Source organism: Labrus bergylta, chromosome 11 (assembly GCF_963930695.1).
Source record: "Labrus bergylta chromosome 11, fLabBer1.1, whole genome shotgun sequence".
NCBI lineage: Eukaryota > Metazoa > Chordata > Actinopteri > Labriformes > Labridae > Labrus > Labrus bergylta.
The window spans coordinates 25,500,083-25,527,654 of NC_089205.1; the positions used below are offsets into that span (position 1 = coordinate 25,500,083).

General features: G+C 42.9%; 1 protein-coding gene across 2 annotated transcripts; it reads right to left on the minus strand.

Annotated features, from left to right (window-relative positions):
* Nucleotides 1-27,159, minus strand: bcl9l (bcl9 like). 2 transcript variants are annotated; one of them, XM_020658727.3, is made up of 9 exons: nucleotides 26,793-27,159; nucleotides 9,083-9,158; nucleotides 7,989-8,405; nucleotides 5,917-6,039; nucleotides 5,379-5,553; nucleotides 5,135-5,219; nucleotides 2,299-4,693; nucleotides 1,950-2,204; nucleotides 1-1,668 (listed from the first exon to the last, which is right to left on the minus strand). In XM_020658727.3, the coding sequence occupies exons 3-9, from the start codon at nucleotides 8,314-8,316 to the stop codon at nucleotides 479-481; spliced, it is 4,551 nt and encodes a 1,516-aa protein (XP_020514383.1). In that variant the 5' UTR covers nucleotides 8,317-8,405; nucleotides 9,083-9,158; nucleotides 26,793-27,159; the 3' UTR covers nucleotides 1-478. The 2 variants fall into 2 exon arrangements, with proteins under 2 accessions (XP_020514383.1, XP_020514384.1); XM_020658728.3 differs by lacking the exon at nucleotides 26,793-27,159 and adding an exon at nucleotides 10,057-10,210.
* Nucleotides 27,160-27,572: the final 413 nt, after the last annotated feature.

Consider the following 27,572-nt stretch of genomic DNA (forward strand, 5'->3'; position numbering starts at 1 on the left):
TAAAACCACCTTAGAGATCAGTATTATTCTATTTTTAGACTTCTATTAAAACACAGTTATACAGAACAACTGCAAACAATCACAAATTGCATCTTATATACAGCAAGTATATATTATTTATATATATAATTCCTTTGCACAACAGTTTGGTAGTTGGAGAAAATAAATCAATGATATTAAAACAAATAGAAATTTGAGGCACTCCTCTCCTGACTGCCACTCTCTTCCCACAACAAATACACACATCTTTAAATATACATATTGTACAGTATTTTAGAAAATGGCTTCAGATTTATTATTGAACTGTTTTACAGTGTTTTTAAATATTCAACTTTTTTAAATCCAAAATTTGAGGAGTATCAGTGAATTATTGTTTTTACAGTTCATCTTTTCAAATTGCAGAAATAACATTGATGAAAAAACTTGGACACAATGGGAAGGTTAGCTAGTGGGCATTTTTACAATTTATTTTGTTGGATCAGAATGGCATGTTAGCCATCCCTCCAGGGCCATAGCCAATGGGACTGTCCAGAGACATTCCACGCTGTCTGAGAGACTGGGGGCCCATCATACCAGACTGTGGGTGGGACGGGCCCATCATGGGACCCTGTGGGGACATTAAAGGACCCTGGGGGCCAAAGGGATCCCCTGAAATCGACACACTCCGCTGCTTGGCCTGCATCATCATAATGTTCTGCTGTGCCATCAGATTGTGTGGGTGCTGCTGGGAGGACATCATGCCAGGGTAAGGACTGGAGGGATGGTGGAGAAGGCTATTTGCCATCATGGCTTGATGTTGTTGGAGCTGTTGTGGCATCATGCCTGTCCTTCCCATCATATGTCCAGGGGGGCACATGGGGCCCATGCCCCCGCCAGAAAGCATACCCCTTGAACCCCCTTGAGGAATACCCATGCTTTGGCGTAATCCACCATGAGAGGGGTGAGAGGCGAGCTGCTGTTCAGCCATCATATTCTGTAGGTTTGCTAGGTGGGGGTTGGACGAAGGGCCGCTGCTGTGAGGGGGACCGGAAGAGGACAACTGTTTGAGAAGCTGTTGTGGAGTAGGCTGCTGGGATGGGGGTCCCTGATGGGGATTTTGATGTGGCTCACTCTTTGGGAAATACTGCAGAGTGCTACTGGGTTTATCAGAAGGAATGATGCGGGAGAGATCAAACTCGGGGATTCCCGTGTGAGAAGGCCGTATGACTTCACTCAGATCCGGGCCATCACCCATGGGCAAAGAAGAAAATGAGTCTGAAGGGTGGGAGGGGCGTTGGTGGGGATGACCTTTGCTGAGCATGTGTAACTGCTGAGATTGTAGAATATCCTCATTTGACTGAGAAAAATTCTGTGACATCCCTCCGATAGGGGAGTGCATGGGCCCATGAGATGGTTGCTGAATGCGAGGAAATCCTGCCATTTGGTTATGTGACATAGGTGACATATTGCACAGCCCTATTCCATCAGGTCCACCGCCTCCCATCATGGCAGAGTTCATGGCAGGCATGCCCATATGGTTTGGGGATGAGAGCACAGGTCCTGAGGCATCATGGGACATGTGTTGCTGACCATGGCTTACCATACCCATGGGACTTTGTGGGTCACTATGGGGGCCAATGGAGCCCTGGGAGACAAGGATCTGGGATGTCTGGGGGTTGCCCATGTTTCCTGGTGATAAAACAAAGCCAGAGTATTAAAAAAATTCACACTATTGACTACTGACTTGAATATTTTCATTATCTGTGGGTTTATGCTGAGAGAGGGTTCTGTAGCCAATTTAACACCAGTCTAAGGGATAACACATTATATTTATTTATCCAGTCTTTCTTTTGATGGCACCAATTTGCAAATGACACATTGAACCAGGACCATTCCATTCTTATCTCTCTGCGTATAGCCCTAAACTGTGAAGTTTTGGGCTGTAACAGAATGAATCCTCGTTTTCTTACCTCCAATGCTGACACCAGATAGAAGAGGTCGATCCGGCATCATCTCATCATCAGAGGTGGCAATTGTTTTGATTGCATCATGGTAGAGAGGAGTAGAACTGGGCATGGCATACTTAGACATTTGAGACATGATTAGAGATAAAGGATTCTGAGTTGGTGGGGCATCTGGAGAAGAGTTAAATGGCATACTTGGATTCATAGATCCAGGCTGGCTTATAGGGGTAGAGTTGGAACTCCTGGGGGGAAGTGATTGGCCTGCAAAGAACAATAAAAAAACAGTTTAATGTCGCAAAAGTACAGAGAACAGCATTACTAGGGTGATAAAATCATCTTTTTATTCTAGGCGTACCTGTCTCAGTAGAACTACTTCCTCCATTGCCCACTGCCTTCCCACCGATTGGACCACCTGGACTTGGAAGAGCAGTTTTAGGAGATGCCCACCCTGGAGAGCCCAAGGCCATTGCTGGGGACTTGAGTCGTCCGGGAGAGGCAGACGGAGAGTGCATCACAAGGCTGGAAGACCCCATTACCTGGGGGGATTTCATGGAAGAAGAGGAAGGAGTCCCAGCTCCAGATGCAGGGGGAAGAGGGGGATGATGCCCAGCAGAGGAGATCTGTGAGGGTGACTTCAGTCCTGGAGCTGAGGGTGAAGGTAAAAGAGGAGATGGCTCCTGGTTGAGGGATGGAGATTTAAGCTGATGAGGAGGAGGCACTGAAGGAGAGGTAAGGGGATTGACATTGATTGCTAGATCAGACAGGTGCCGAGGGCCGAGGTCTGCTCCCCTGAGGCCCCCGCTCATCGGCATATGACTAAGTCGCGATGTTCCCCCCATCTGATTAGGACCTTGCTGATCAGCCCCAAACATCTCAGGGCCAGGCTGTTGAAGGTATGGTCCTTCCACTTGACCCCCAGAGAAGGGGCCTTGATTACGAAACTGAAAAGGCCCATCAGGTCCAGGGATCATTCCCTTATTTCCTCCTCGTCCATTCTGTGTAGCCCTGATTCGAGAAATCTCTCCAGGACTAAACATTTCACCTAAAGGCGCCCCTCCTGCAGGACCCCCTCTGAGCTTCTGAGATAGCATCATTTGCTGTTGTTGCTGAATATTCATCTGTTGGTTCATGTTCATTGTTAGGTTGCTCCCCAAAGGAGAATCCACTAAGTCTCTCATTTGGGGACCACCTCCAGGAGAGCCCATTATATCCCGTGAGCCAGGGAAGTCCATAGGATCACCTCGGTTGGGAGGTGGACCCCGGCCCATTCCTAAATTTGCAAAGTCTGGGCCACCAGAATTATCTATACTTCTTGATCCAATGTTGCCCTGTTGTTGCTGTTTAACTAACCTTTCAAGTTCAAACCTGGGAAGCCCCTGCAACTGCCGTTTCTCCATGATCCGACACATTTCTTCACGTGTTAATAAATGCTCAGGGTCCCCTTGCAAGTGCTGCGGAGGTCCACCTGGGTAACAGCCATGAAAGGGACCTCCACCCCCTATGTTGTTGGGAATATCATCTATCCAAATCATCCCTGGTCTGGTGGGTCTTTGGGGTCCTAGACCCTCCATTGATAAAACTCCCCCTGCATTACCAGGAAATCCACCTCCACCAGGTGGCCCTCTCTGCATCTGTCCTAGGAACCTTGGGCCACGGGGTCCCTCTTGGTGCATGTCCATCAACCGTGCATTTCCACCCATCCCTCCTCCCATCATATTGGCAGGACCCCACTGCTGGTGGTCTCCAGGCTTGCTGTGATATGGAGGAGGGGGGCCTCTCATCATCATTGGACCTCCATGCATGCCAATTTCACTCATCATTCTAAAGTGCTGGGGATGGTTGGGGGGCTGCATTTCCTGTTGTCTCCTCTTCTCTAGGTAGTATTCTTCCTGGAGTTTCCTCCAGGCCATCTGCTCTGGTGTCAGCCCGTCTGGTCCAAGTAGGGGACCCATGTCGATCCCAGGCGAAGACAGTTGGTGATGGGGGTGTTGTGGCAGATTATGTTGAGAGTCCATTTGAGGGCTGTCAAGACCAGGTCCACCCAGGGACTGTGTTTGAGAAATGATGGACTGGAGAGGTTCTTCATATTTCTTCATTCCTCCCATTGGTGCCAAGGCTGATGAGAGCATATTTCCACTACTGATGTTTCCAGAACTATTAGTATCATTGTCATTGTCTTCAAGAATACCACTCCTATCAGCATTATTGTTATTATTTAAGTTGGAGGAGTTATTACTGCCATTGTTATTGGAGCCTACAGTGTCACCAGGGCCTCCACCCGCCCCACTGCGCAGAAGCAGCCTTTCTATGTCTCTGAGTGTCTGCAAAGAGCGCTCCCTGTGCTCCAGCTGTTCTTTGGAAAGACAATCTGAGTTCCCTGGACAAGTCCTCAGGCCTGTATCACTCTGAAGGTGTGCAGATAGGATAGAAGGACTCCCAGATGGGGAAACAGTGGCAACCGGAAGTGTTACACCTCCTGCACCTTCCCCACCTCCTGGTCCTGGGCCTGTTGATGTGGTTGCATTCCCCCCTTCTGATCTATGGGCAATAATGCTGTTAGGTCTGGTCAGAGAGGATTCATTATCCGAGTGTCCAGCCGACGTCGGTGTCCCTGCAGGATGCAATGGGCCGACAACACCTGCAGAGGCTGGCCGTGGAGTTCCACTTTGAGATTTAGGGGTGCCTATGGGTGGAGAGCTGCTGGAGTTCACCTTTTCAGATAGGTTAGGAAGCTTCCCTGATGCGTGGCCCTGTGACAAAAAAAAACAAAACATGAAAAATATATGAATATGGGTGGCCAGTACATGTGCAGCCCCCTCACTCTGACATCCTTTCATTAATGCATGTCTGTGAGTTCTTTTTCTTTTAGGCCAATGTGTGTGTGTCTCTCACAAAAAATAGAGACACAATTTGTAATTTCATCAGAAATAATGAAGTGTATACAACTGAATTTAAGAAAGAAATTGAGGATATTGTATTTACTTTCTCGGTTCAAATGTTCACACCAGTCAGAACAACTGCTAATAAAAAAGGGAACAAGGACACATCTGCGCCAAAAATAACTAACCAAATATACATTTGAACATGCTTTGCACTTTCAGTTGTTACACTGAAAAACACTTTTGTTCTCTCAAGCTTAAGCATGTATTTGACATTTTGTTGAAATTGCCGCTTAGCTGTGAATGTCTGACCTGCTCCAGCTTGGTGTGTGGAACATTTTGCTGGTGAAACAGAAGGATGGAATCACTCTGTCCTTTTATTACTGCCTCTGCAGCACTGTAAAATAACAAATACAAATTGAGTTAGTGAGCAGTTAGATAAATGAGTTTTAATTAGTAGATTTTGATAAGAGAGCTATAAAACTGATAGATTATGGACAGAAAATGTCATTTTTGATGTCTGCAGTCATGCCTATTTATACTGTAGTACTCCTACCTGTTGGCTAGGCTGGTTGTGAAAACATACACCACTTGTTGTGAAGGCTGAGGTGGCTCTGCCTTTAGCCCTGGACCCACGCTACGTCCCATTACAGCAGCTGCAGGTTCAGATAATGGCCCTGCAGACAGACGATCAGAGAGCCCCTGGATCTGACCTGCCAGCCCACACTCTCCTGAGAAAAATCAGAAACACACTGGTTTAAATACTCATAATGCTATCTTGAAATATAACTGCAATACAAGCATACCCATTGGGGTTTCAACATCTTAACACTAGATGGAGCTAAAAGATGTAAAGTCAGAAGAGAAAAGGGATAGTATAGTGCTGAAAGCTGACATCCTCTTCCTTTCAGTGTGTGTTCAGATCTGAAAACATCCATGTTTAATTCACAACTCTAACCTGTTGTCTTCAGAGAAAACCTCCCGAGACATGACAGGGGATTTCTACAAGTAATTCATGAAGCCTTTCACAGTTTGGGACACAATATAGCTGATGCTAGTGAGGACTGCTACATTCAGGCAACAATGAGACTCACGTGGGGCTGCAGTTCTTGGCTTGTCGTCATCTTCCTCTGTGTCGGGTCCAGAGCACCATTCATCTCCGCTGTATGGCTGTTTCTTCTCCAGAACACAGCGCCGCTTACTGCGCATAACGCCCTCTGGAGGATACGACACACATAAGTAACAACTGTCACAATATTGTCCTTAGAAGGGTATTATATGTGTTCATTCACTTTTTGATTGAACAGTCTTGTGGTGTAAACACACCAAGGTTTCTTTTTTTTTTAAAAGACAGAAGAAAATGTACAACGCTCTGTTTCAATGCAGTCTGGAGTTATTGGGAGTTAGAGCGTCCCAGTATTTGGCTTCATGTATAGTTGTACATCACTTTAAAACTCAATATGATGTCTAATGGCAAATCAATATTTTCCTGCATTATTATGCAATGTTAGCACCACAGTCGTGCCATAAAAAAATGATGGACTGTGTTAAACAAAGCCATGGTATTGATCTGTGCCAACATTTGAAATCATTAGAAACCTAGGATGTGAACTCAGGTTTAGACACCCATGTTGGAAAAGTTTGCTCTGCCGACATGCTCCCAACTGTTGTGGCCAGAAATGATGCTTTTGCTCTTATTGGAAAAGCTGTTAAAAAGATCAGAAATGACATGATTACAAATGTGCTCTTTTTGCCTGTGCAACAAAATTCGAACATGAGTGAACACTGAGGAAAAAAACTTCAAATGACTAATACAGGTTTTGTCTTATTTTAGAATATGTGAAAAAAAGACTTAATTGTTAAATCAGTGATTTCACAGCAGTATGAAAGGTGCATGTTGTTGAGCCCGTGTTGAGGACATTGCACAATAATGATATTGTGGATGCACAAACTGCCGTCCACCAGTGGGTGCAAAAAGCTGCAAGAAACCTGTAGCAGCTGGGCTATTTTCAAAAAGTGACCTGCAGAAGGAGCAGCAGAACCAAAAAGTGATATCAAAGAAGTCACCGACTTTGTCAGATGATGATCAGTCACCACAGACTTGAAATACTGTGAATGTACAGTGAGGAAGGAAGTTGACAATTCATAGAAAAGGACAGCAGACAAAAAGCTTCTATCTCTACACAAAGTGGAGATATGTAAGGAGATATCTTTTGTTTTCAATGGGTGGCTTTGTTTTCAACAGTTACTGGTTTATGCTGACAAGAAAAGCAATTACTGCGAAACTGCCGCTACAAGTTCACAATGTTTGTCACCGACTCTCTACAGGTTTCAAGGTTTGGTGGCAGAATCATTTGATGGAAAGGAAAGGCAGGTTTCAAAGAGAAGGGGAGTGAGTGTGTGTGCTGTTTGTGTGCGTGTGCCTTTGCGTGTGGGAAGGTGGGAGGTCAAACAGAGGGAGACGATTTCCCTTGAAACGATTCCACCCTACCTTTTCATTCTCTTCCTCTTTCAGCCTCTGTCGTTCTTTGTGTTGAGACCACACCTCTCCCTCTGTGCGTCAGGGTGTGTGTGAGAGTGCATGCGTGTGTTGTTGTGTGTGTTTCAAGAGAAGGTTCAAGTCATGGCCAGAGAAGTTTCATGAAATCAGAATAATTTCACCTACAGTCATCTTAAATAAACGACAGCAAACAGATGCAAATTAAACACTTTGTTCCTTAACCACATCAACAAAAAACAAACACACAAATGTACCTTAAATCTTCCCTCCCACTCACTGTCTCCTGCTTTAATAACATCCTCTCACTTTTTCACAACCTTCTGACCTGCTTGTCTCTCTGAGCTCGACTGAAAGCGAAGATGCTTTTTTTCTGAGACACGTCATCGCAGCGCCGGCACAGCACACACTATCAAAAAGCAGAGGGGAAATTCTGCCGCTTCACTGAAAGGTCAGGGCATTTTCAGAAAGAGCGAAAACAAGTTCTTCTGTCCTCTCAGTCCTTACATTCACTTCCTGCTGTGGAGGAGGTGAATACATGCTATCTGGTATATCGGGTTGAGATTGGGCTGATAGGGAGGGAAAGGAAGTGAACTTCTGCACACTAAGAACAGAAACACAGCGTGTGAACGTCTCAGGTGCTGACGCAGTTTACTCTGAATGCCTTACCTCCTTTGGCATCTGTCTCCACAGCTGGAGGAATGGCATTTCTTGATTCGCCAGAGTCATTGGAGACACTCCGCTCCCGCTTTGATTTGGTTTTCAGCATCCCTCCGACACTGCTCACTGATTGGCTGACGGCCTTCAGCCCAGGGTTGCCGGGGGAGATCTGGTTGGTTTTGACGCCATGGCTCCCGGCACCGACGCCCTTTGGACCCAGGTGGCCGGCGGCTCCCTGCTGCTGCTGCTGAGCCTGCTGGTTTACACCAGGTATCTGGGATCGGCTGTCACTGGTGACCTGCTTGCCATGATTGGCCAGTTTATTGTCTGTGTGCATTTGATTGGCTGGTGATTGAAGTGGAGGTCTGGTTTTGGAGGACAGCTGTGTCTGTTTGTCAGTGGAGCTCACATTTCTTACAGGTGACACTGATGGAGAAAAGAATAAAACATTTTAGACATTTTTTTAGGATTTCAGAATGAAACATGGAAAATGGGGTTAAAAGAAGTTGTCACTGAACCAGATTTTTAAACTTTGATAACTTCTGGTCAAAATCAAATTATAGATACCTGTTTTGCTACCATGGCGACAAAAATAGATGTCCTAGGCACCCAATATTGGGTCATTTCTTGTTTTTTTACAACAAAAAAACTGCAGGCAAACTCCTGCTTATGTGTGGAATTCATGTGCTGGAGATCGCCTGCCATCTTTAATAGAATTATTCCTCTCTTACGTAGCTGTCTTATGTAACATGTTTTTTGTTTGTTTCTGTACTTTTCAATACTATCAATCGTTTAAATAACAGAGATAGTATAATTTACAACACATGGTATTAAAAAGTTGCAAAGTATCAACACTTTGACAACCTCAGTGGAAAGATGACTGCTCTACAAAGTTTGATATTTAAATTAACCTGGAAAATAGACAAGTAGCTAGATGGAAATGTTAAATAATAGGACATAGTTTGGACATATTTGGCTACAGCTATGTCATGAGTTACTGAAAAAATTATTTATCCTTGGCCTGTACTGGGTGGACCATTAGCAACACACTTTGGTTCTAGGTAAGGCCTTTAAAAAACAAACGTTTCAGCCTGTTGACTCACCTCATCTCACCCAGACGCTCAACTGATACACTGCCATGCTGCTCTTTTAGGACACTTCACTGACCACACATTGGACCTGGGGGAAACCAACAGAGTAATAACATCAGTGGAAACAGATAGCGATCTCTACAGTCCGTGTTATCTGTCACTTTGTGCCTGTGGGTCAACATGAACCTCATGAGCAAAGACGAGAGAACAGACAGAAGAAGGCACAAGACTGATAGAAGACCGAGGCCAGAGAGACGCTGTTCCTTTAAGAGAAAGGGAGCAAAGACTGACTCCATGCTCGGGGAGGGACCTGCAGCTCAGAAGCAGCTCGGCAGTGTTTTTCGGTCCCTCCCCTTACCGAACACTTTGCAAACCACAAAAACCCCACCACACATTCCACAACACGCTCTGAAGCAATACCTGTCTCTCTCTCCCTCCCTCACTCGGAGACTCATTCTCTCGGTTTCTCACTCATTTTAAGCAAAAACTGACAAGAATTAATTCCCTTCTTATTCAAGATAAGCATTTAGGCCTATTCAGACAGAAAAAACAGTGTTTATCAGCTTTTGCTTTCAGTCTACTTTCGGGTGTTTGAGTGATGACAAGGCATGTGTCTCATATCAGCTCCTAGATTTACCGTTAAAGTAAGAGGGAAAAAAAAGCCTCAAACTACGCACAATTCGAGGTCAACATGACGTTTTCAGAATACTTCCTATATTACATGAGGCTTCAATCAGAGGTCAAGTCCAAAGCTGCAAGCTGACGCCCTTTTGACACCACCACCTGCCTGTGTCTGTAACCCCGAGCTTCTGATTTTAACCTTTGCAACTGGAGTGTGTTGCTCTGTGTTGAAGAATTCCGAGTACAGCCTACACACCGATTGTGGACGTATTCTCTTGCTGCATGGTCCACTGACGTTTTCTCGTGCACACAGCATTAAACAGTTCTCCAGTATTTTTGCAGGTTTCAACAAGACCCCTCCACACCTGTTGCTGGTGAACAATAGTTGGTCACAACAGTCATCACAGACTGCTCAGAAACACCAAGCTGAGATATTCAACAAGGACTAACGCAGGTCGCATGTAAACAGTTCCACTGGGTTCCATTTTTGGCCGATGACACAATCCCATGCAGCAGAGTCCGTCAGGTCAGCTGTCGCGCTCTAACCGAACCATCTGTACCACTCACTCACCTTGATAGGTAATGGTAAAAACAATGCTGTAATTAGTCATTAACTCACACACACTCAAGTCAGCACAGAGAGGAGCCTTGTTCTTCAGCTGAGGACTTCATCACTCATTAACTCGAGCAGGGACAGTCAGACGTCGCTCTGTTGACAATGTGTGACTCACTTGCTTTGTGCAACACAAAGTGGAGGCAGACTAATCATATGGTGAGTTGCTGACCTTCCAGCAGACAGTTAAGAAAAGACAGACCTATCTAAAGTGATTACCAGGCTGCTGGACATCTGGGACGCTCACTGTCATTTCTGCTGGAGTTGATCTGATCAACAAGGTGGCTTGGGTAAAAAGGTGAAGGAGTTATATGGGGAGAGTCGAGGTTGGACTGAAGGAATCTTTGAAGCAGGTTTAATCCATCCAATGTTCTCAAACTTTTTGGTCTCGCTTGAACATTTGGTAGACATGAAGTACGGCCTGACAACTCATTATCCTCGCTCCTTTCCACATGTGGGTCTATTTTTTATGTACTCAACCACAAGGAACACAACAGTCAGTACAATTACTCAAAGTTTAGAAAAAGTCAATTTATTCTGTTGGTCCCACTGAAATCGTACCAAGTGCACGGGCCGAGGTGAAGAGGTTAGAAGAAAGCAAAAGAGAAGACAAGGATCAGTGTGGCGAGCGCAAGAGAGAGAACTACCCATTTTTGGACAGACGAGGAGACACAGCTCATGTATTGGCAGCTTTGGTCAACCACAAGAAGGTCCAATAGTAACTAGCTGAGAGGGGGCTAAATGGAAAGCTACCGTGGCGGAGCGGGACATACTTCTGTCAATAAATCGATTCTCCCCGGAGACTTGTATACTGGGACGAGCACAGTAGTCCAATCACATGACTTTACCAGGCTTTAACCTTAACTCGTCTGTAAACGTACTGAGTGACTTGAAGAACAGCAAACGCCTTTTCAGGGTGAGTTTTCACTTAAAGGTTTTTTTTAAACTTCTGTAAAGTGGAAACAAACCAATGAATGAAATGATTAGAAAAGTCATTCTGCCTTCATATATAAGTGATCTTATTTGACCTTCTGGTGCAGTAGCTAGACTAGATTCTGTCTTGACTCACACGTTTTGTCAGTTCCATGATGTTAACTGAATTGTGTCTGTTGGTGTTGTCAAATCTCTCAAACTAAGCACATTTCCATGTTTAAACCAATAAAAGTTCAATTTACAGACTACAAAAACTATTTCATTCGGAAGAGTCTGAGGACAAAGTTTGTGTTGAAACATCTGGAGTTAATGGCATCAGTGATTTGCAAACAGGAGAACCTATATCCCAATAAGACCTGTGGCATGGCACGTTCAATGTTCAGAATAAATGATCCCTGTACAAAGTATCAACTACTGATGTGAACTTGCATTTCGTTTTGAATATGTGTTTTTCCATTTGGATCATTTTGGGAGGATTTGTTCGCTCTTTGATTTTGTTCAGTGTTAGATCCACTTTGAACTGATGCAGTCAAAGAGAACAAGAAAAAAACTCACAGGGGTTTAAAACTGTTAAAAAAGTAATGAAATGTATAATTATCATTAGTAGAAACACAAGCACATTGTCACTTACATGTTCCTCATCAGCTCTCATATTTCTTTGTGAAAAGGTGTTGACTAATCAGACACACCTGAAGTGCCAACACTGAACTTAATTGGTGTCATCTGCATTCATTACATCCCGACCTCAACTCCCACACATAACAAGACATTTAACAGGTGAACTTTGGGAATGATTAGTACTTAATTATGGTGACATTTGAATGATGGAATTAAATCAAATCAACCGGCTGCTATGCAATTAATCTGCAATAAAATCCAGGCTGTAAAATCAGAGTTAATGTCCCCTGAGAGAGGTGTTCTCACTTCTCCTCCTCTTTACCCAGTCAAGCGGTTTCTGCCAAAGCAGGATTGAATGTTCGTTTTCAGTCTCGCTTTTGAGTTCATGTCGGTCCGGTTGCATCTCTCAATCTGGCCTCACAGGCTGCAACTTTGAATATCAAACAGCTTCTCCTGTAGGTTGGCTACCAATAGTTTGACCTCTTGTAAAAAGGTAAGGAAATACATATGCATGTATATGTACTTCTTACTGGTTTTAACAGACGACATCACATCACTCCAATTTTAGCTTCATTACACTGGCTTCCTGTACGTTTTAGAATCGATTTTAAGATTTTACTCATTACTTTTAAAGCACGGACGGGGCTGGCTCCAAGCTATATAACAGAGCTACTGACACCATATGAGCCAGCCCGCAGTCTTAGATCCTCAGGTGGGGGCCTCCTGGTCGTTCCAAAGTCGAGACTTAAAACTAAAAGGTGACCGGGCCTTTTCAGTCAGGGCCCCTCGACTTTGGAACGACCTCCCTGAGGAGATAAGACTTGAGGATTCCCTCAATTCTTTTAAATCCCTTCTTAAAACGTACTTTTACAGACTTGCTTTTATGTGATGTCGTCTTCTTAATGTCTTTTATTACTGGTTTTACTATTTTTATCTTCTTTTACTTCTTACTGTCCTTTTATTTATGCTATTATCTCGTATTTATGCTCATATCTTAATCTCCTCTTATGTTTTAACTTGGTCATTTCTTATCTTACTTAAGTCTATTTATGTTTCATATTTACTTTTTATTTTTATTAATATTATAGTTTTGGGTTTTTTGATCCTTTAACCACTTGTTTCTATTTCTTTTTCTGCTCTTACCTTCTTATTGTTGTTATCTTTTTATTTGTTTTTATCTCTTTTAGTTTCTTTTTAAATCTTTGCTCCTCTTGGTCTCAGCTCGTGTTGTTGGGTTCTTATGATGGTTCTTATGATGGTTCTTGTGATGGTTCTTGTGATGGTTCTTGTGATGGTTCTTGTGATGGTTCTTGTGATGGTTCTTGTGATGGTTCTTGTGATGGTTCTTGTGATGGTTCTTATGATGGTTCTTATGATGGTTCTTATGATGGTTCTTGTGATGGTTCTTGTGATGGTTCTTGTGATGATTCTTATGATGGTTCTTGTGATGTTCTTGTGATGGTCGGGTTATATATGTCTGTTGTGTATCGTGCACTTTGGGTTCTTTTCTGTTGAATTGTATTGAATTATTTTTAGTATTTTGTATTTGTTTGTTCTTGCTGTTGTTTATGTTCTTCTGTGTTTGGTTTAGTTTGTTTTTGCTGTTTGTCAAAGCACTTTGTAAACCTGTGTTTTTAAAAGGTGCTATATAAATAAAGTTATTATTATTATTATTATTATTACTATTATTATGTATCTGCACATCGAAAGTGCTATTTTGACTTACTCACCAGACCGTTTCTAAGACCTTAAACCAAAGGTAAGGTAAAAAAAAGAAGAAGAAGGAACGATGACCTAGACCTGACAGTCAGCGTGCCCTTTCGCCCTCCAAACATTGGCAAGGTGAAGTGGAGAGATGATGGATGAGTGAAACCTGATAAAGACCCAAATCTGACATTGCAAAGGCACACGCTGACACACTTCTGCTGAAGTACAGACCCCAGTAAATCTTGTTATGGAAAGGTCACAGGCTCCTATGAGTAATGACACAAACCTCTCGTGTACACAGACTGACTCATAAAGGCATCACCAGACTGACGAGCAGCTGACTGATCGCTGAGAAACACATGTAGGAAGTGTTTGTATGTAATTAAAGCTTGAAAAAAGAAACACATGGGTGAAGTTTGACTTTTGGGTTTACTCTAATGTCCACTTCTCAGTAGATAACAGGCTGAACTGCTTGTTAGGAAGATAGAAATAAACACTGAACTCGAGTTAAAGCTTCTGTGCAGGACTGCCGGTAACTTACAGGTTTATTTTAAAAAGTATAAAAAAATAGTACTGTATCGTAGTAAAAATACCTGGCAGTCACTAAATAAACACATGCAGGTCATTTTAAGAAAGTGTGCGGCTCTACTCGAGCTGAGTAATCACTCAGATCAAAACTAAATGTGTTCTCATTCTCGCCGAGGCTCATGCATTCCAAGCATGCTCAAAACTTCAATGACATAACAAATGTGTCAATGAGAGGCGCTATACTGAACTGAGCTTTATTAAAGCTAGGGTTGGAAATGTTACCCAGCATACACTTTGTCATATTCAATAAAACGGTCTTTAAACCGTCGACAGCAATCAAAAAATCATCAATAGATCAAACTTTATTCGTAAAGCACTTTTCATACAGCAATATAGCACGAAGTGTTTCTACATCAACATAAATCAAACAGCAACAACATGACTCCCGACCCCACGATCCAAAAACTAAGGTAAAATAACGAGATAAAAACAGGTACCGACGGACTGAGGAAACGCGATCATTAATTCTTAATGAGGAAACACAGGAGGTTAAAAATGCAATAAAATGAGATTCAGTTCGTTAAGCTTGCTCTGAAACAGGACCAATAAAGAGCCGTCATCTCCCGCTGCTGTCATCCTGTAAAAACCCTGACCTATCACTGATGTGAGGTCCAGGTGGAGAGTACCAATCAAATGCCTCCCTGGCTCTCTGGGCTTACTCTACCCTTACCTTTGCACCAGCACACACTCAAAGCGCTTCACCACCACCAAAGGTATTCCACGTTTACTGTAGGATGGCACTGAAAGCTCAGCTCCAATGACACCTGCCAACGTCACTTTAAAAGGCTATAGAGCTGCTGACCAAGGTAAGAAGAGAAAGACAGAAGCAGAGAAGGCTGTGCTGAGACAGAGTTAAGATAAAGCGAGAGGACAAACCAGAGGAAACATTCATGAAGCTCTTCAGTGATGTCTAAAAACGGAGGGAGTTCAAGGGTCTAAAAAGTGACGCCATGGTGGCTCTTTCTGCTGCCATGTTTGTTTTTTTTACATCCAGTATGATAACGTTTTGTGTTTTCATAAAGCTGAACGAGACGTGAGGTAACGTAGTTAAAGTAACTCTTTCCAGATCGTGCAGGCTAAAGTCAGAAAACACATGATGATCAAAAATGAACCAACATGTTGGTCGTTCAGATAATCCAGCCCGGCCTTGTTTTTTTATGTGGAAGTTTTCTGAATGAGCTCTTCCCCCTTCAAACATTCAGTCCTACATTTATAACCTTGACAGTTCAAATAAACCACCAACAGTCTGCGTCTTTACAATTTATGTTAACGCACTTCCAAACAAACAAATCATTTGTGTTCCCATGAAACAGGGAGCCAGCAGACAAACAAAAATACAAAAATACAACCTCAATGTATTTGAATATTTAAGCCCTAATGGACATGGTTTGATCCTATTTTTGTTAATTATGTGAGAGAATGATTAAGCCTTTGGTCAAATATGTTGATGTTTGTTTAGTTTGTCCTTTATAGCAGATATTAGCTGGGCATATGTTTAACACAAGGTGAGCTGTTATCCAAACAACAAATGTGTTTGGGCATTAAATGTTCCCCGTTTCCTTTTTCCTCATTTGATATTTTCACAAGTACTTTGGGAAACAAATTCAATTTAACAGTTGGATCTTTTCCAGATGCGTCAACTCGCTGCTCCGAACGAATTAAGGAAATCATTCAATGGGTATTAAAATCCGTAACACGTGGTCTGTTTGTGCAATGCCAATTCCTTTTTAGGGCTATAGTGATAAGTACATCTGCACACAAAGACAGAAACACACACACTCTTACATTCCTTTATCATCAGTGGAAACAAACTGCACTGTTCTCTGTACGGCCTGAAGCTTTGATTGATTTCAATGTTTTTGCCTGAAGCTATTTTCCTTTGATTGTGGAAAATATCCATGTTCTATGTGATGCTGTATTCTAAGAAAATCTGAGTTTATAACTGGTGCGTGTGGTGTGTGTGTCGTATATGTCGGTAAGCCTATACGGTAAGAGGTTGAGCTCCTATTTAGTCCCAGTGGGTCACACAGTATTCTGTATTTTTAGAGCGAGCTGGTATTAATAGAGCCGGAGAGCCTGGAGAAGTCAGGGCCAGCAGTGAGAACAAAATACGACGCCAAGTCCAAAACACAGATGCCACAGTGCTGCTGTGGACCGACAGCAGTAAACACCGAGGCCAAACTGTTTAACAGTGCTGATGAATGAATAATGTGTATGACGCAGGACAGCACACAGTTACACAGAGCTCACAGTTCAGGCTTTTTCTTTTTACATCAGCTGCTTAACAAACTGCATTTGCACATGGCGCCAGCCCGAGAAAAAAGAAGAAAATGAGTGCTCGGCCCCTCTGCGCTCTGATTAAGGACAAGGCCGTGGATAACACGACATGTATGACTGTTAACAGAATCATCGGACTCCACTGCATGCTGCAAAGACGTCTGTTCAGGAGACTAAAAGAGGACTTGTCACTTGATTTATTACCCCAGTAAACATTTTCATAATGAGTTGATGTTCTTAATGAGTCTTCTTCAAAACAGCACGATGTTCATTTTGTAAATGGTGGTCCTATTTAGATAAATACGCACAATAAAAGCAGGGTATGCTTGTGGCTGTCTTGTGATTGATGGTCACAAGCATGCAGTCCGGGCAACAATGTCAACAAGGTGTTACCATCCTCTGGTCCAACTTCAAGCAAATTTAACGAGATGGGGATGACAAATCAGAATTAAATCGCAATTTCTCTGGCTGATTTTTTAAGAACACATCAAATACATTTTAATTATCTGTTACTTTATCTTCATTCATTTTCCACTGATGTCCTGCTCAGACAAGGACGCTCAAATGTGGTTCTCGTTTTATACTTTTTTTTCCCCCCCGAGGATAAACAAATCTTTTTACAAGACTCAAAAACAAACCATAATGTTGAAAAGAAATGGTTGAATGCCAACGTAAGCTGTTATCTAAGCTAAGCTAGCAGGTAAAGGAAAGTTCCCCGTCATAGAACTGCCCTCTGCAAAGCTTTCTCACGTTATATTATCACAGATGTACTAACTGTATAAACCATTAGTACATCTTTCATACTGCAGTTTCTCCGGTTTGCATGTTCCACAACTCATTTTGGTTGTGTTCATTTTAAATCTTTCATTCATATAAATCATGACTTACATCGGTGCAGTCGAGTTCTCACCTCCTAAAGCTCAGTTTCCACTGAGTGTGAAAGTCAAGTATTTAATGTAAAACATTTTCTGCCGTGTTAGATATCTGTGTGTGCCGCCATATATTCAACCTTTTCTTCCTTCGTTAACAAGTCACCTTCTTTTCTGGTTTACCACAATCTGCTCAAAGACACCTCACCTCTGATGGGTTTTCCCCCCGCCCCACCTGCTTCTATGTGACACATGTGTCATGGAGGCTGTGTGGCTGCTAAAATGACTTCTTTTAAGTCCACACACAAAGGTTTCAAACAAGACCAAATATGACACCCTCCCCACGTGTCACCAACTTACACATGCTGTGTGTCTCTCTGAGCTTCTGCTGCTCAATATCCCCGATGTCCTTCAAACAACAGTCAGCTTTTAAAGTGGAATGTCACACATGTCCTGAGAAGCTTAAAACGTGCAGACATTAAAAAGGTCACATATTATGCAAAACGCACTTTACTATGTTGTTCTAACACTAATATGTGTCGCCAGTGTGTCTACAAACCCCCCAACGATGAGAAAAGTCCATCTTCTCCAGCTGTTGCCTGCTCCACTTTTCAGAAAATGTGTCCTCAAACAGGCCGTTTGAGATGTCGCCTTCATGACATCACAAAGGGCAGTAACCCCTCCCCCCAGGTGGGTGACACTCCCACAGCTAGGTGTTTGTTCTGCCCTCCGAGTCTGCCTTCTCACCGTAAACAATTTGGACACACACCTGCTCAGTTTACCTCAGCGTACCCGGCTCTGGCAGTATTTTGGTGACTGTAGCGGGATGTGTAGAGGTCGAGTCGCAGCATGTCAGATAAAACTTCCACCTAAATATTTGGTGCTTAACACTTACAGCTCATGACTTAACTGTATCTGAGTATTGGTGTATTACTGGTATAAAGAGTTGGATTTATTCAAGAGCCGTGGGAAGAGAATAGAGCAGAGTACTATCACTGTATTCTGAGGTTCAAATCCCTCCACAGCGTATTAGAAAAGTCTGCCTGAGTCGTACATCAAAGTATATCACACGGTTTTAAAAATAAGAGTATAGTGTGAACAGAGGAAAAGTCTGCTACTACTCTCCAATACTTAATTCTTCCTGGCTGGAATCAAATCTGAAATAATTCAAGTTGAAATTTAAGCCAAAGTGGAAAATGGCTCTTTCAGCTTGGGGTAGCTTCATTATTGTACAAGTGAAGGAAAATTAATAAGGATGATGACAGGCGGGCTCTGTGTGGAGGTTCAGAGATGTTAAATCAGCCATCAAGCCTGTGCCAACTTTTAGTGATGGAAAACCAACGGAGACCAATAATGTGAAACTGCTTCCAAGTGACAGCCATCATGAGAGTTTGAGTGATTATTGGTGCCAGCACTCACTTCATTACAGCCTTCAGACTCTTTGAAGAATGACGTTACAAATATTTCCCTCATGGGGATCTGAACAATGTGATCTCTGAAAGGTCACTTAATTGGAAAGCACCGCCCACCCATGTCTGATTTTATAGCAAAAAGATTCCAAATAATGAAGTGGGAAAAAGAAATTAGTGCTCGTCTTGGGAAAGTGATTTTGTGCTTTTGCAGCCAGTGCGAGTCCTTTTTACACAGTGGCTGTAGATTTCAAACTTTTAACTTTAAAGTTGGATGGACGCTGTGAGGCTGTATGTTAGAAAAGGACAGAACTGGAGCTTGTTCAAAAATCTAGCAGGAAGAAAAAAAAAAAAAAGTTTACAACATGTTTGGCATTTTTTGGTCGGAGCACTCAGTTGGACGAGTAGGAGTGTAACGGGCGAGGAAACCCCGTTCATGGATTATTAACTACATTCAGCCTTATGGACAAATCTATTTCTTACTTTTACATCCTTGAAAGAACTTTATTTTTCTTCCTCTGCTTTTATCTTCAATCACACGCTTGTTCTCTTCTCCCAGCATGCACTCTGTTTTTCTGCAGCCTACTGTAGTAGGAATGCGTCAGTCAACAAGCATAACAAGAGGTTACTGCAGGTCAACATCCATTTAATAAACATCTGAGAACAAGAAACGATTCAGTCCGAGCTGTTAAAAGAAGGCGTTCTTAAGTTGAGGGAACTTAATTCACAAACATGTCTGAGATCTTAGCTGCCTTCTCACTCACAGCTTGAATAGTATGGCAGTGCATTGTGGGACAGCCCACAGGTGACACGAACAGCCAACACAAAGCACAGTAGGGAGGTTGTGGCAGGTTGCTGTGGCAACAAAATATGTCACTGGGCTGAGTAAATATAGGCTAACAAGTAGGCGATGTGCAGAGAGAGAGAGAGAGAGAGAGAGAGAGAGAGAGAGAGAGAGAGAGAGAGAGAGAGTGAGTGAAGGCCCTGCAACTCAGGAAAGGCCACAGAAAAAAAAAAAGGAAGGAGACATTTGTAAAGATCTCAAAGCGTCGCTGTCTTTTGATGCATCAGGCCTCACTGCACAGTGATGATAAAAAAGATCTAAGATGCACCTTTTCTTACTCTGAGGAAAGAACACGATGAGCCATAGAAAAGGAGTGACACAAGCAAAGGAGATAAGGGATGTTTGGGCACAAATATAGTCTTTGTAAAGCATTCAAATATGTATTTAATGTTTGTTGTACAACGAAAGGCTGTGTTATTATTATTATTATCTCTGCTCTGTGATGATGTGGGTGAGTTCTCTGAATGCATCAAAGCCACGCCCACAGAAACATGAGAGCTCTTTCCCTCCTGGTAATGTAAATCCAGTCATTATCAATGCCAAGGCGAGGCATTGATAATGACTTGTTTATTATTCAAAATGTCATTTTAAGAGGAAGAGGGAGATTATAGTGAGGGAGAGGACTCCCCCCAGGGTTAACCAACCTACATAAAACCAGGGTCCCAAAACGTGAACTTTGTTTTCAAAGCGACTTTTAGCAGAGATGAGCCACACTGAGGACAACAGCTGGCTACTGCGACCTGAACAACCCGGCAGCAGCTTTATCTTTGTATGAAAAGTCGTCTCCACACATGCAAAGTCAGAGAACGCTGGAAACCAAAGTGAACTGAAGGTCTGTAAAGACGAGGTTTACACCATAATCAAATGTGTCTAAAAGGTGATATTGACGGGTGGAATTTTATTTAGTAACCTAGTGACTAGTGAGTCATTTTTAAATGTAAGGGCTGAATGGTTTCTTGAACATTAAATGAACACAATAGAAACACTACATTAGTTGAGGCTTTCATAACGTAACTACTAGTCACAACTAGGCATGTGCACCTTTAGTCGACTAAACAATTAAATGTTGCCACCCTGTGTAGTCGACACCAGAATTACTAGTCGCTTAAATGCATTACCAATATTTTTGTTGGCCCTAAATGCCGGTCAAAGATGTAACGCAGCCGCCTGACACTAGTCGGGGCTGTAGCTGTAGCCTTCTCTTCTGACTCTACTGCCTGGATGTAAACAAGCAGTGAACGGACAGCAACTCGTAGGAATCTGAATGTCTGCAGTATTTTGATCTAAAAAAAAAAAAAATGGAGATAAAAGTGTAGGCTGTGTCAGGCTAAACTTTGACCGGAGCAATGTGTAACCACCTCAAGCAGAGGCATGTGGATGTTAACCAAAGGCCAGCAGTGCTAATACTGCTAACGTTAGCCAAACTCAGCAAACCAAGTTTACCCACGATAATTTAAAATAAGTTGTAATCAGTTTTTGACCGTTTTCTGTGTGTTTTCTTAACTTTAGACTACTTGGTTAAATGGAGTTCATATTTCTACAATTCACTTAGCAGACACTTTTATCCAAAGCGACGTACATCAGAGAGTAAGAACAACACAAGCAAGGATCTAGAAAAAAAGGAACAATGTCAGTAAGAGCAAACGATCAGCTTTGAGTCTGATTGGACACACAGGTGCTGACAGGAAGTGACCAGAGGCAAAGCACAACATTGAGGGCAGTTCTTGAGAGCTCTAATCAGTATTTGCATCCCATCGACTTTGAAATGAGTCGCCTAGGCACATCCCTACTTATATGGTTAAAACCTACCCGGCCTACCCGGTTACTGACCTTTCTATTTGGTTACAGAGACTCATGTTGAAACTTGTAGTAACCTGCGATCGAGGCGGGAACGTGAGGTTCTCAGTGCTTTTATATCGTTAGCTCTATGGGGGGGGAGGGATTACACTCAGGTACCCCGGTGCATCTTTGAGCCCCTGTTTGACCCTGATAAAAAAAAATAGAAACTAAAAAGGGATGAAAAACGTCTTAACTGCCTAAAACCATAATAAGAAAGTTTACAGGTAGTCCACTTTTTCCAGCTTTAACTACATGTATAGAGCTATGATAATACATGATGTGGTGTCCTACATGTTCTGATCGGGGTCTGATAAAGACCTCTGCTGAACATTTAGTGTAGAAAACACTGCAGGCAGATCGTTCATGCTTTACCCTCAGCTCAGAGAGGGAAGTGCTGAACTCGTTCTGAACAGAGGGTCAAGGGTTGCATCCTTTTCCAATACATGCTGGGAAGAAAGCCAACTAGAACGAGGAAAAAAGACCAAACTGCAGCCTCACTACAGACAGAAGGCATTACAGCACAATGCAGGCTGATGGACAGGAGCAATTCAAGCTTAACACACACCTAGCAGTCTGCTAAACAGAGGACGACCAGCCTGATCAATCAGACACAGCGTCTTGTTTTCCCACAGGAGGAAGTTATACGTCACTTATCTCCACTTTGTGCAGAGAAATTGATTTGATTATTTTCTTTTTTTTTTCAGATTTGTAAAGTTAAACAATTAGACCTAAAACTGAGTGTTGGGATTGTACACAACGTCGAATTCCCAAAACAACACTGAACTAAACAGAAACAAAATACTTTAGCCTAAACACAATCAGACCTTAAAAACAAAACCTCGCCCTGACATTAGTCCAATCTGAGAACGGTACTTTTAAAGCATGAGCAGAACAGAAGTTACACAAAACCCTCACAGGGCTCCTATAGCCAGTCATACCTGAATCAAATCCAGTGAAGGTTGAAGCAAAAGGTAAGTTATTCTGATCTGAAGCAATGATGCAAGCGGTGAGAAACTTCTGATGGAAAAAATATGAAAGAAAAGCGAAGGGAAATTTCACCTGGAATGAACATACATGGTAATGGATACAAAACAGGCAGAACAACATTGATCTGAGAGTGATGTTCTCTACCTGATTTGTTAGGTCTGTTTGTCTTTACTTTAACATGCCATAACCATGATGCAGCACGGTCACAGAGGTGAAAGCTTCAGAGAATAGAGGTGATGACAAATGATGCATCCGGATGCAGAATCTTAAGAGCCTGTGTTTGTGTCTTTAATACAATTTGCAACACACACACACACACACACACACACACACACACACACACACACACACACACACACACACACACACACACACACACACACACACACACACACACACACACACACACACACACACACACACACACACACACACACACACACACACACACACACACACACACACACACACACACACACACAGTGCTCAGAGGAAATGATGGTGCACACGTTTAAAGACAGAGCGCTCCATGAGAGCCACACAAAGACAAAATACCTTTGTGAATTCAAACAGCAGGCGGTACAAGTCAGACAAGCAGCTACAAACTTCTGGAGTTTTTAACATTCAATTCACAAAAAGTGAGGTCACGATTTTCTGCATTAATGAAATAGTTTGCAACAGCAGCACTTCGCCACCAGGTTCCTTCCTTACAAGTCAGAGTGATATCAAACCTTCACAGAAATACAATCCTTCACATGTCTCAGTCTTAACGCTTTTTCATCTTCATTCGATGACATGAATGACAATGTCAGCTACTCTGCTCAAATCAGGGTTGAGGTTGGTTTGGGTGTTAGAGACATCAGCACACTCTGATGCCTCTCATTCACCACATGTTTTCATGACGTCACACTCAAGAGGAGAACCTCGACTACTGTTAACATCAAAAGCATAACACGATCATAGAATACATCCTGCACAATGAGCCAATACTGCTTGACATGCTCTGAAATAGCTTTTTGATGACTCTTTAATGCACTGACATCTCCAGGTCTTGTACAAAATCAGAGACATTCTAAGATAATGTGAGGAACCTTAGTCTAATATTATCATTGAGCAATATGATGTGCAGTCCCAGCATGCTTTGAAATGCTCTTCATCCTTAACTTGACTTCTGTTTAAAACGCTGCATTCAGATCCCACGTTTCAAGAGCAGACTCAGTGTTTAGATGAACTATGTTTAGTATTACTTTTAAAATCGTTGATGATTGGTTAGATCTGATCAGAGCTTAGGCCTCGTGATAGAAAAGAAACACACCCTCGTTGGTTTTGGATTCTGTTATCACGCCTACAGCTGGTTTTGTGTCTGAAAAGGTTTTTGATGCGTCTTCCTGTTTGACTCATCCAGTTCAACACAGATGAGTTTCAAGCTTGTAAACAAACATCACAGACAGACTCACGAGTATCTAATTATTGTTGGACATTCACAGAAACAAAACCATGCAGGATACACTCGGCTCAGCTTTCTGAAATACATGTAAAAATGACTTTCTGTAAGCTCAGTTTGTTACTCAAATCCTCCTCAGCATAACTAAGTGCTGACAAACAGAGGTGAACATCCGTCCTTCTTGCACCAAACGAAACTGTGTACAGTATCTGAGGGTTAAATCCTGTGGTTGGTTCACATTACATTCTCACTTCTTGCAAGCAGCACCACAGTTTGCTTGTGAAAAGACCCGAGACCTACAGGCCTGTCAGTTTAGTGATCAGGAGCTTACCTGAGTTCCAATTGCTTTGTTCTCACCTGCCCGAACAAACTATACTGTTAAAAGAACCTGAACTCACTGCTCTGAATGTGCCTTTATGTATTCATGTCGTTTGAAAAGGCAGAGGTGCAGCAGCCGTGTGGACAGGCAACTTTTGTCTGCAAAGAGTGTATGCAAAAACATGCAAAGGATGAGCACCCAGAAAGGCCACAAGAGCACAACACACAGCGCGATATTAATGTGAAGCACACTGCATGTGTCACAAGTGTCTTAAAATGCTTAACCTGAATGCTTCCTATGGATTAGAAAAGGCCTTTTCTCTTTTACACGCCGCCTATAGAGGGGTACTTAAATGCCTTAGTGTATCCTGTCGTGTGGAAACGTTCTCAATATCACATTATTCTTTCATAGCTCACCTTAGCGGTGCTCTCTGTAACTCACCCCAAACTTCTCAGATCACCTAACCAGATAAGAAGCACTTTGTCAGCGGCTCACCAAATCTGTCTCTGCATGCACAGGAGCAGTGTGTGTGTGTGTGTGTGTGTGTGTGTGTTTGTGTGTGTGTGTGGGGCCATGCAGCGGCTGCCATGCATGTGCTTATTCATTCATATTAACTCAAAACAAAGGAGGCACACACTCGATGTAGCCTCTGTTATTGTAACAGGTAGAACGCTTCACCTTTTCCTTCACTCTTTTTACTCTCCAAAGGAAGTGCACAGTAAGGGCGTCGTGCTACCAGAATATTCAACTTTAAAACGTTTCTAAAACTCAAATGATATCAAACCCGTTCTGATACAACAGCAAGAAACAAAAATGGTCCTTTAGGCATTAGGCACTCAATATTGGGAAATGTATTGTCGTTCATTCGCAAAAAATTGCAAGCAAACTCCTGCACACTGTCGAAATTGCACAAAACATTAACTGAAACTTTAACGCAAAAGGCCTTAAAAAACGTCCGCATTTGCTGACCTGTGAATCTAAATGGACCGTCGCTGCACTCTCGTTTGCTCGTGGCAGCTTGAGCTTAAAATTTGAATAAAGATCTTTTTTTTTAAAAGCGTTGTAACATTTTAAAACTGTTGATCGTCGACCAACAATATTTGACGGCATCAGTGTACACACGTGGACCCAAATGTCATTTTTAGAGAACCACTACGGTCTGAACTCTTCTGCAAAAACAGAAGAGGAGGCATGCACAGAGGCCTACAGGTTGCAGAGGACTGTTGTTTCAAAAGAAAAAAAGAAGTCCAAGAAGAAAAAGACGCCGTGAACCAAGAGATATTTCATCTCAAGTGGAAAGCATGGCACAGTGTGCTGTAGCTCTGAAAGACAATTCGGATCAAGTTGCAAACTCTGTTAGGCGCTATATATAGCTCACCAGGATATTGTAGATACACAAACAGTATGAAGCGCCTGTGCACGCACACACACACACACACACACACACACACACACACACACAGACACACACACACACACACACAAACAGGCAAACATATGAGCTGTAGTATCTCCCTCTGTGAACAGGTTTGAGTGCAGCATTATCAAAGCACATTCAACAGGCTGAGCTGGTAGAGGTAAAGAGGAAAAGAGGAAAAGAGGTGATTTAACTGGACTGAGAAAAACACACAATTACAAAAAGAAAGAAAGAGAGAGAGAGAGAGAGAGAGAGAGAGAGAGAGAGAGAAGCAGGGGAAAGGATGTATGAGAGAGAACACCTTTAGGCTATATCACACAGCATTAAGCTATCAAATTATAATAATAATAATACAAAATGCCCCTGATATAACAGTCTATTAGGGACGACATCATCATATTTACTGTGCTGCTACTATCATAAGGTGAACTTGTTCAGGTTAAGATTCCAGCCCCACAGGACGCTGGTCATGTGTGTTCAGAGAATCACAGCTGGAGCAGGAAATGTCACATTAAAACACAACGTTTGGAGACATGAGTGCATTTCGTGCAGAGTTAAAGACAGTGTGATCTGCATGTTGCTCTCCACATTGCCCACGCTGCTGAGTGTGTGTGTGTGTGTGTGTGTGTGTGTGACAGGTATCGTTACGCAGTCTGTCACCTGAACTGAACACTGGCTTTAGCTGCTTTAGCACACAAAACCATTCAAAATGCTGCTCTGACAAGATTAGCCTGCTCACTGTACAATGCGAGAATACAAAAAGTAATCACACATCTGGATTGAAATAGCTCAGTAACCGTGGGGGGGGGGGAAGGAGGTGAGACTGTGAAAACGTATAAAAGTTAAGCAAGCACCGCATTGCATTGTGAGGAGAATTTAAGGACACATGCCCCTGGTGTGAACCCCAAAGCGCGCACGGACCGGAGGGAGACTTTGCTGCGCCAGCCAGGTCCACGGTGCTAACTTAGCATGCTAATTCATGTAGCCCCGACTCTCTTGTACACTGACGTTGCCGTAGCACACATCTGCAAGCGACCCAAATGCTAGCTAACGGGATTTGAACTTTGTTATTGCCTTTGCAAGCGACCCGGAGTAGAGAGAGAGAGAGAGAGAGGGAGAGAGAAAAAAAAAAGCAAGGGGAAAGTTATACGCGTAACGAAGACAGCTGAGTAATACGCGGACAGCTAGCCCAGTGTCGGGGCAGTGTCAGTGTTTGAAAATGCTGTGTGTACTGTACCTGGCGTGTCTGAGATCACAAGAGGGCCGATGTCAGGACTGACGGCCAGCCGACATTCCCCGGAGTGGCCGCCGCCGCTGCTGCTGCTGCCGCCGCCGCCGCCACCGCTTGCTCTCCTTCCGCCCGGTCCACCGCGCAAAACACGGTTCCCGACCTCGATGTTTGATTAAGAGGCGAGCTGGGTGCAGTTTTTGACGGGAGGTTTCGGGACGGTGGTTAATAACACGGCGTGTCTAAGGGTGAAGTTTCGGTTGAAATCAGAGGACGCGTCACCTTGCAGCGGTTCATGACTCCCCCACTATTCAAGATGCAGAAGGGCAGGACGTTGCATTTCTCTGCGAGTCCATATCACTCCCAGCCGCTGACAATAATTAGAGTGGCCACACGGGCAAATCCGCATGTCACTGTGCTGATATGTCAGACTGGACCTGTGAGGTGCTGCCTCAGATTTAAAAAAAAAATAATAATAATAATGTCATTGTTAATATTGTGACATGATGGTGATGCAACACCCTGGTGTTATTTTTCCCCTTATGGACTAAAAAAATGCAGCAGCCACCTTCCGCCAATCAATCAGATCAAATATTCGTTCCAAATCTGTAAGATCAAATCCCCCCCTTAGACTATATATTAGCCTACATGACATTTTAAAATGATATTAAAAGAATCTGCAGAAGGAGATTGTCTCATCATTTTCAACATTTAAAAAAAAAAAGAAGGATTGAATCAGAAACTGTGTATAAAAAAAAAATGATGACCACTTAATGTTCAGGGGAAGCA

Bases quoted from the DNA above. Each gene is read 5' to 3' on its own strand.
- bcl9l (XM_020658727.3), bottom strand. From the start codon at position 8,316: ATGCACACAGACAATAAACTGGCCAATCATGGCAAGCAGGTCACCAGT. The intron at 6,040-7,988 runs GTAAGGCATTCA...CGTATCCTCCAG, and splicing joins GGAGACAGATGCCAAAGGAG to AGGGCGTTATGCGCAGTAAG. The intron at 5,554-5,916 runs GTGAGTCTCATT...GATTTTTCTCAG, and splicing joins GCCAAGAACTGCAGCCCCAC to GAGAGTGTGGGCTGGCAGGT.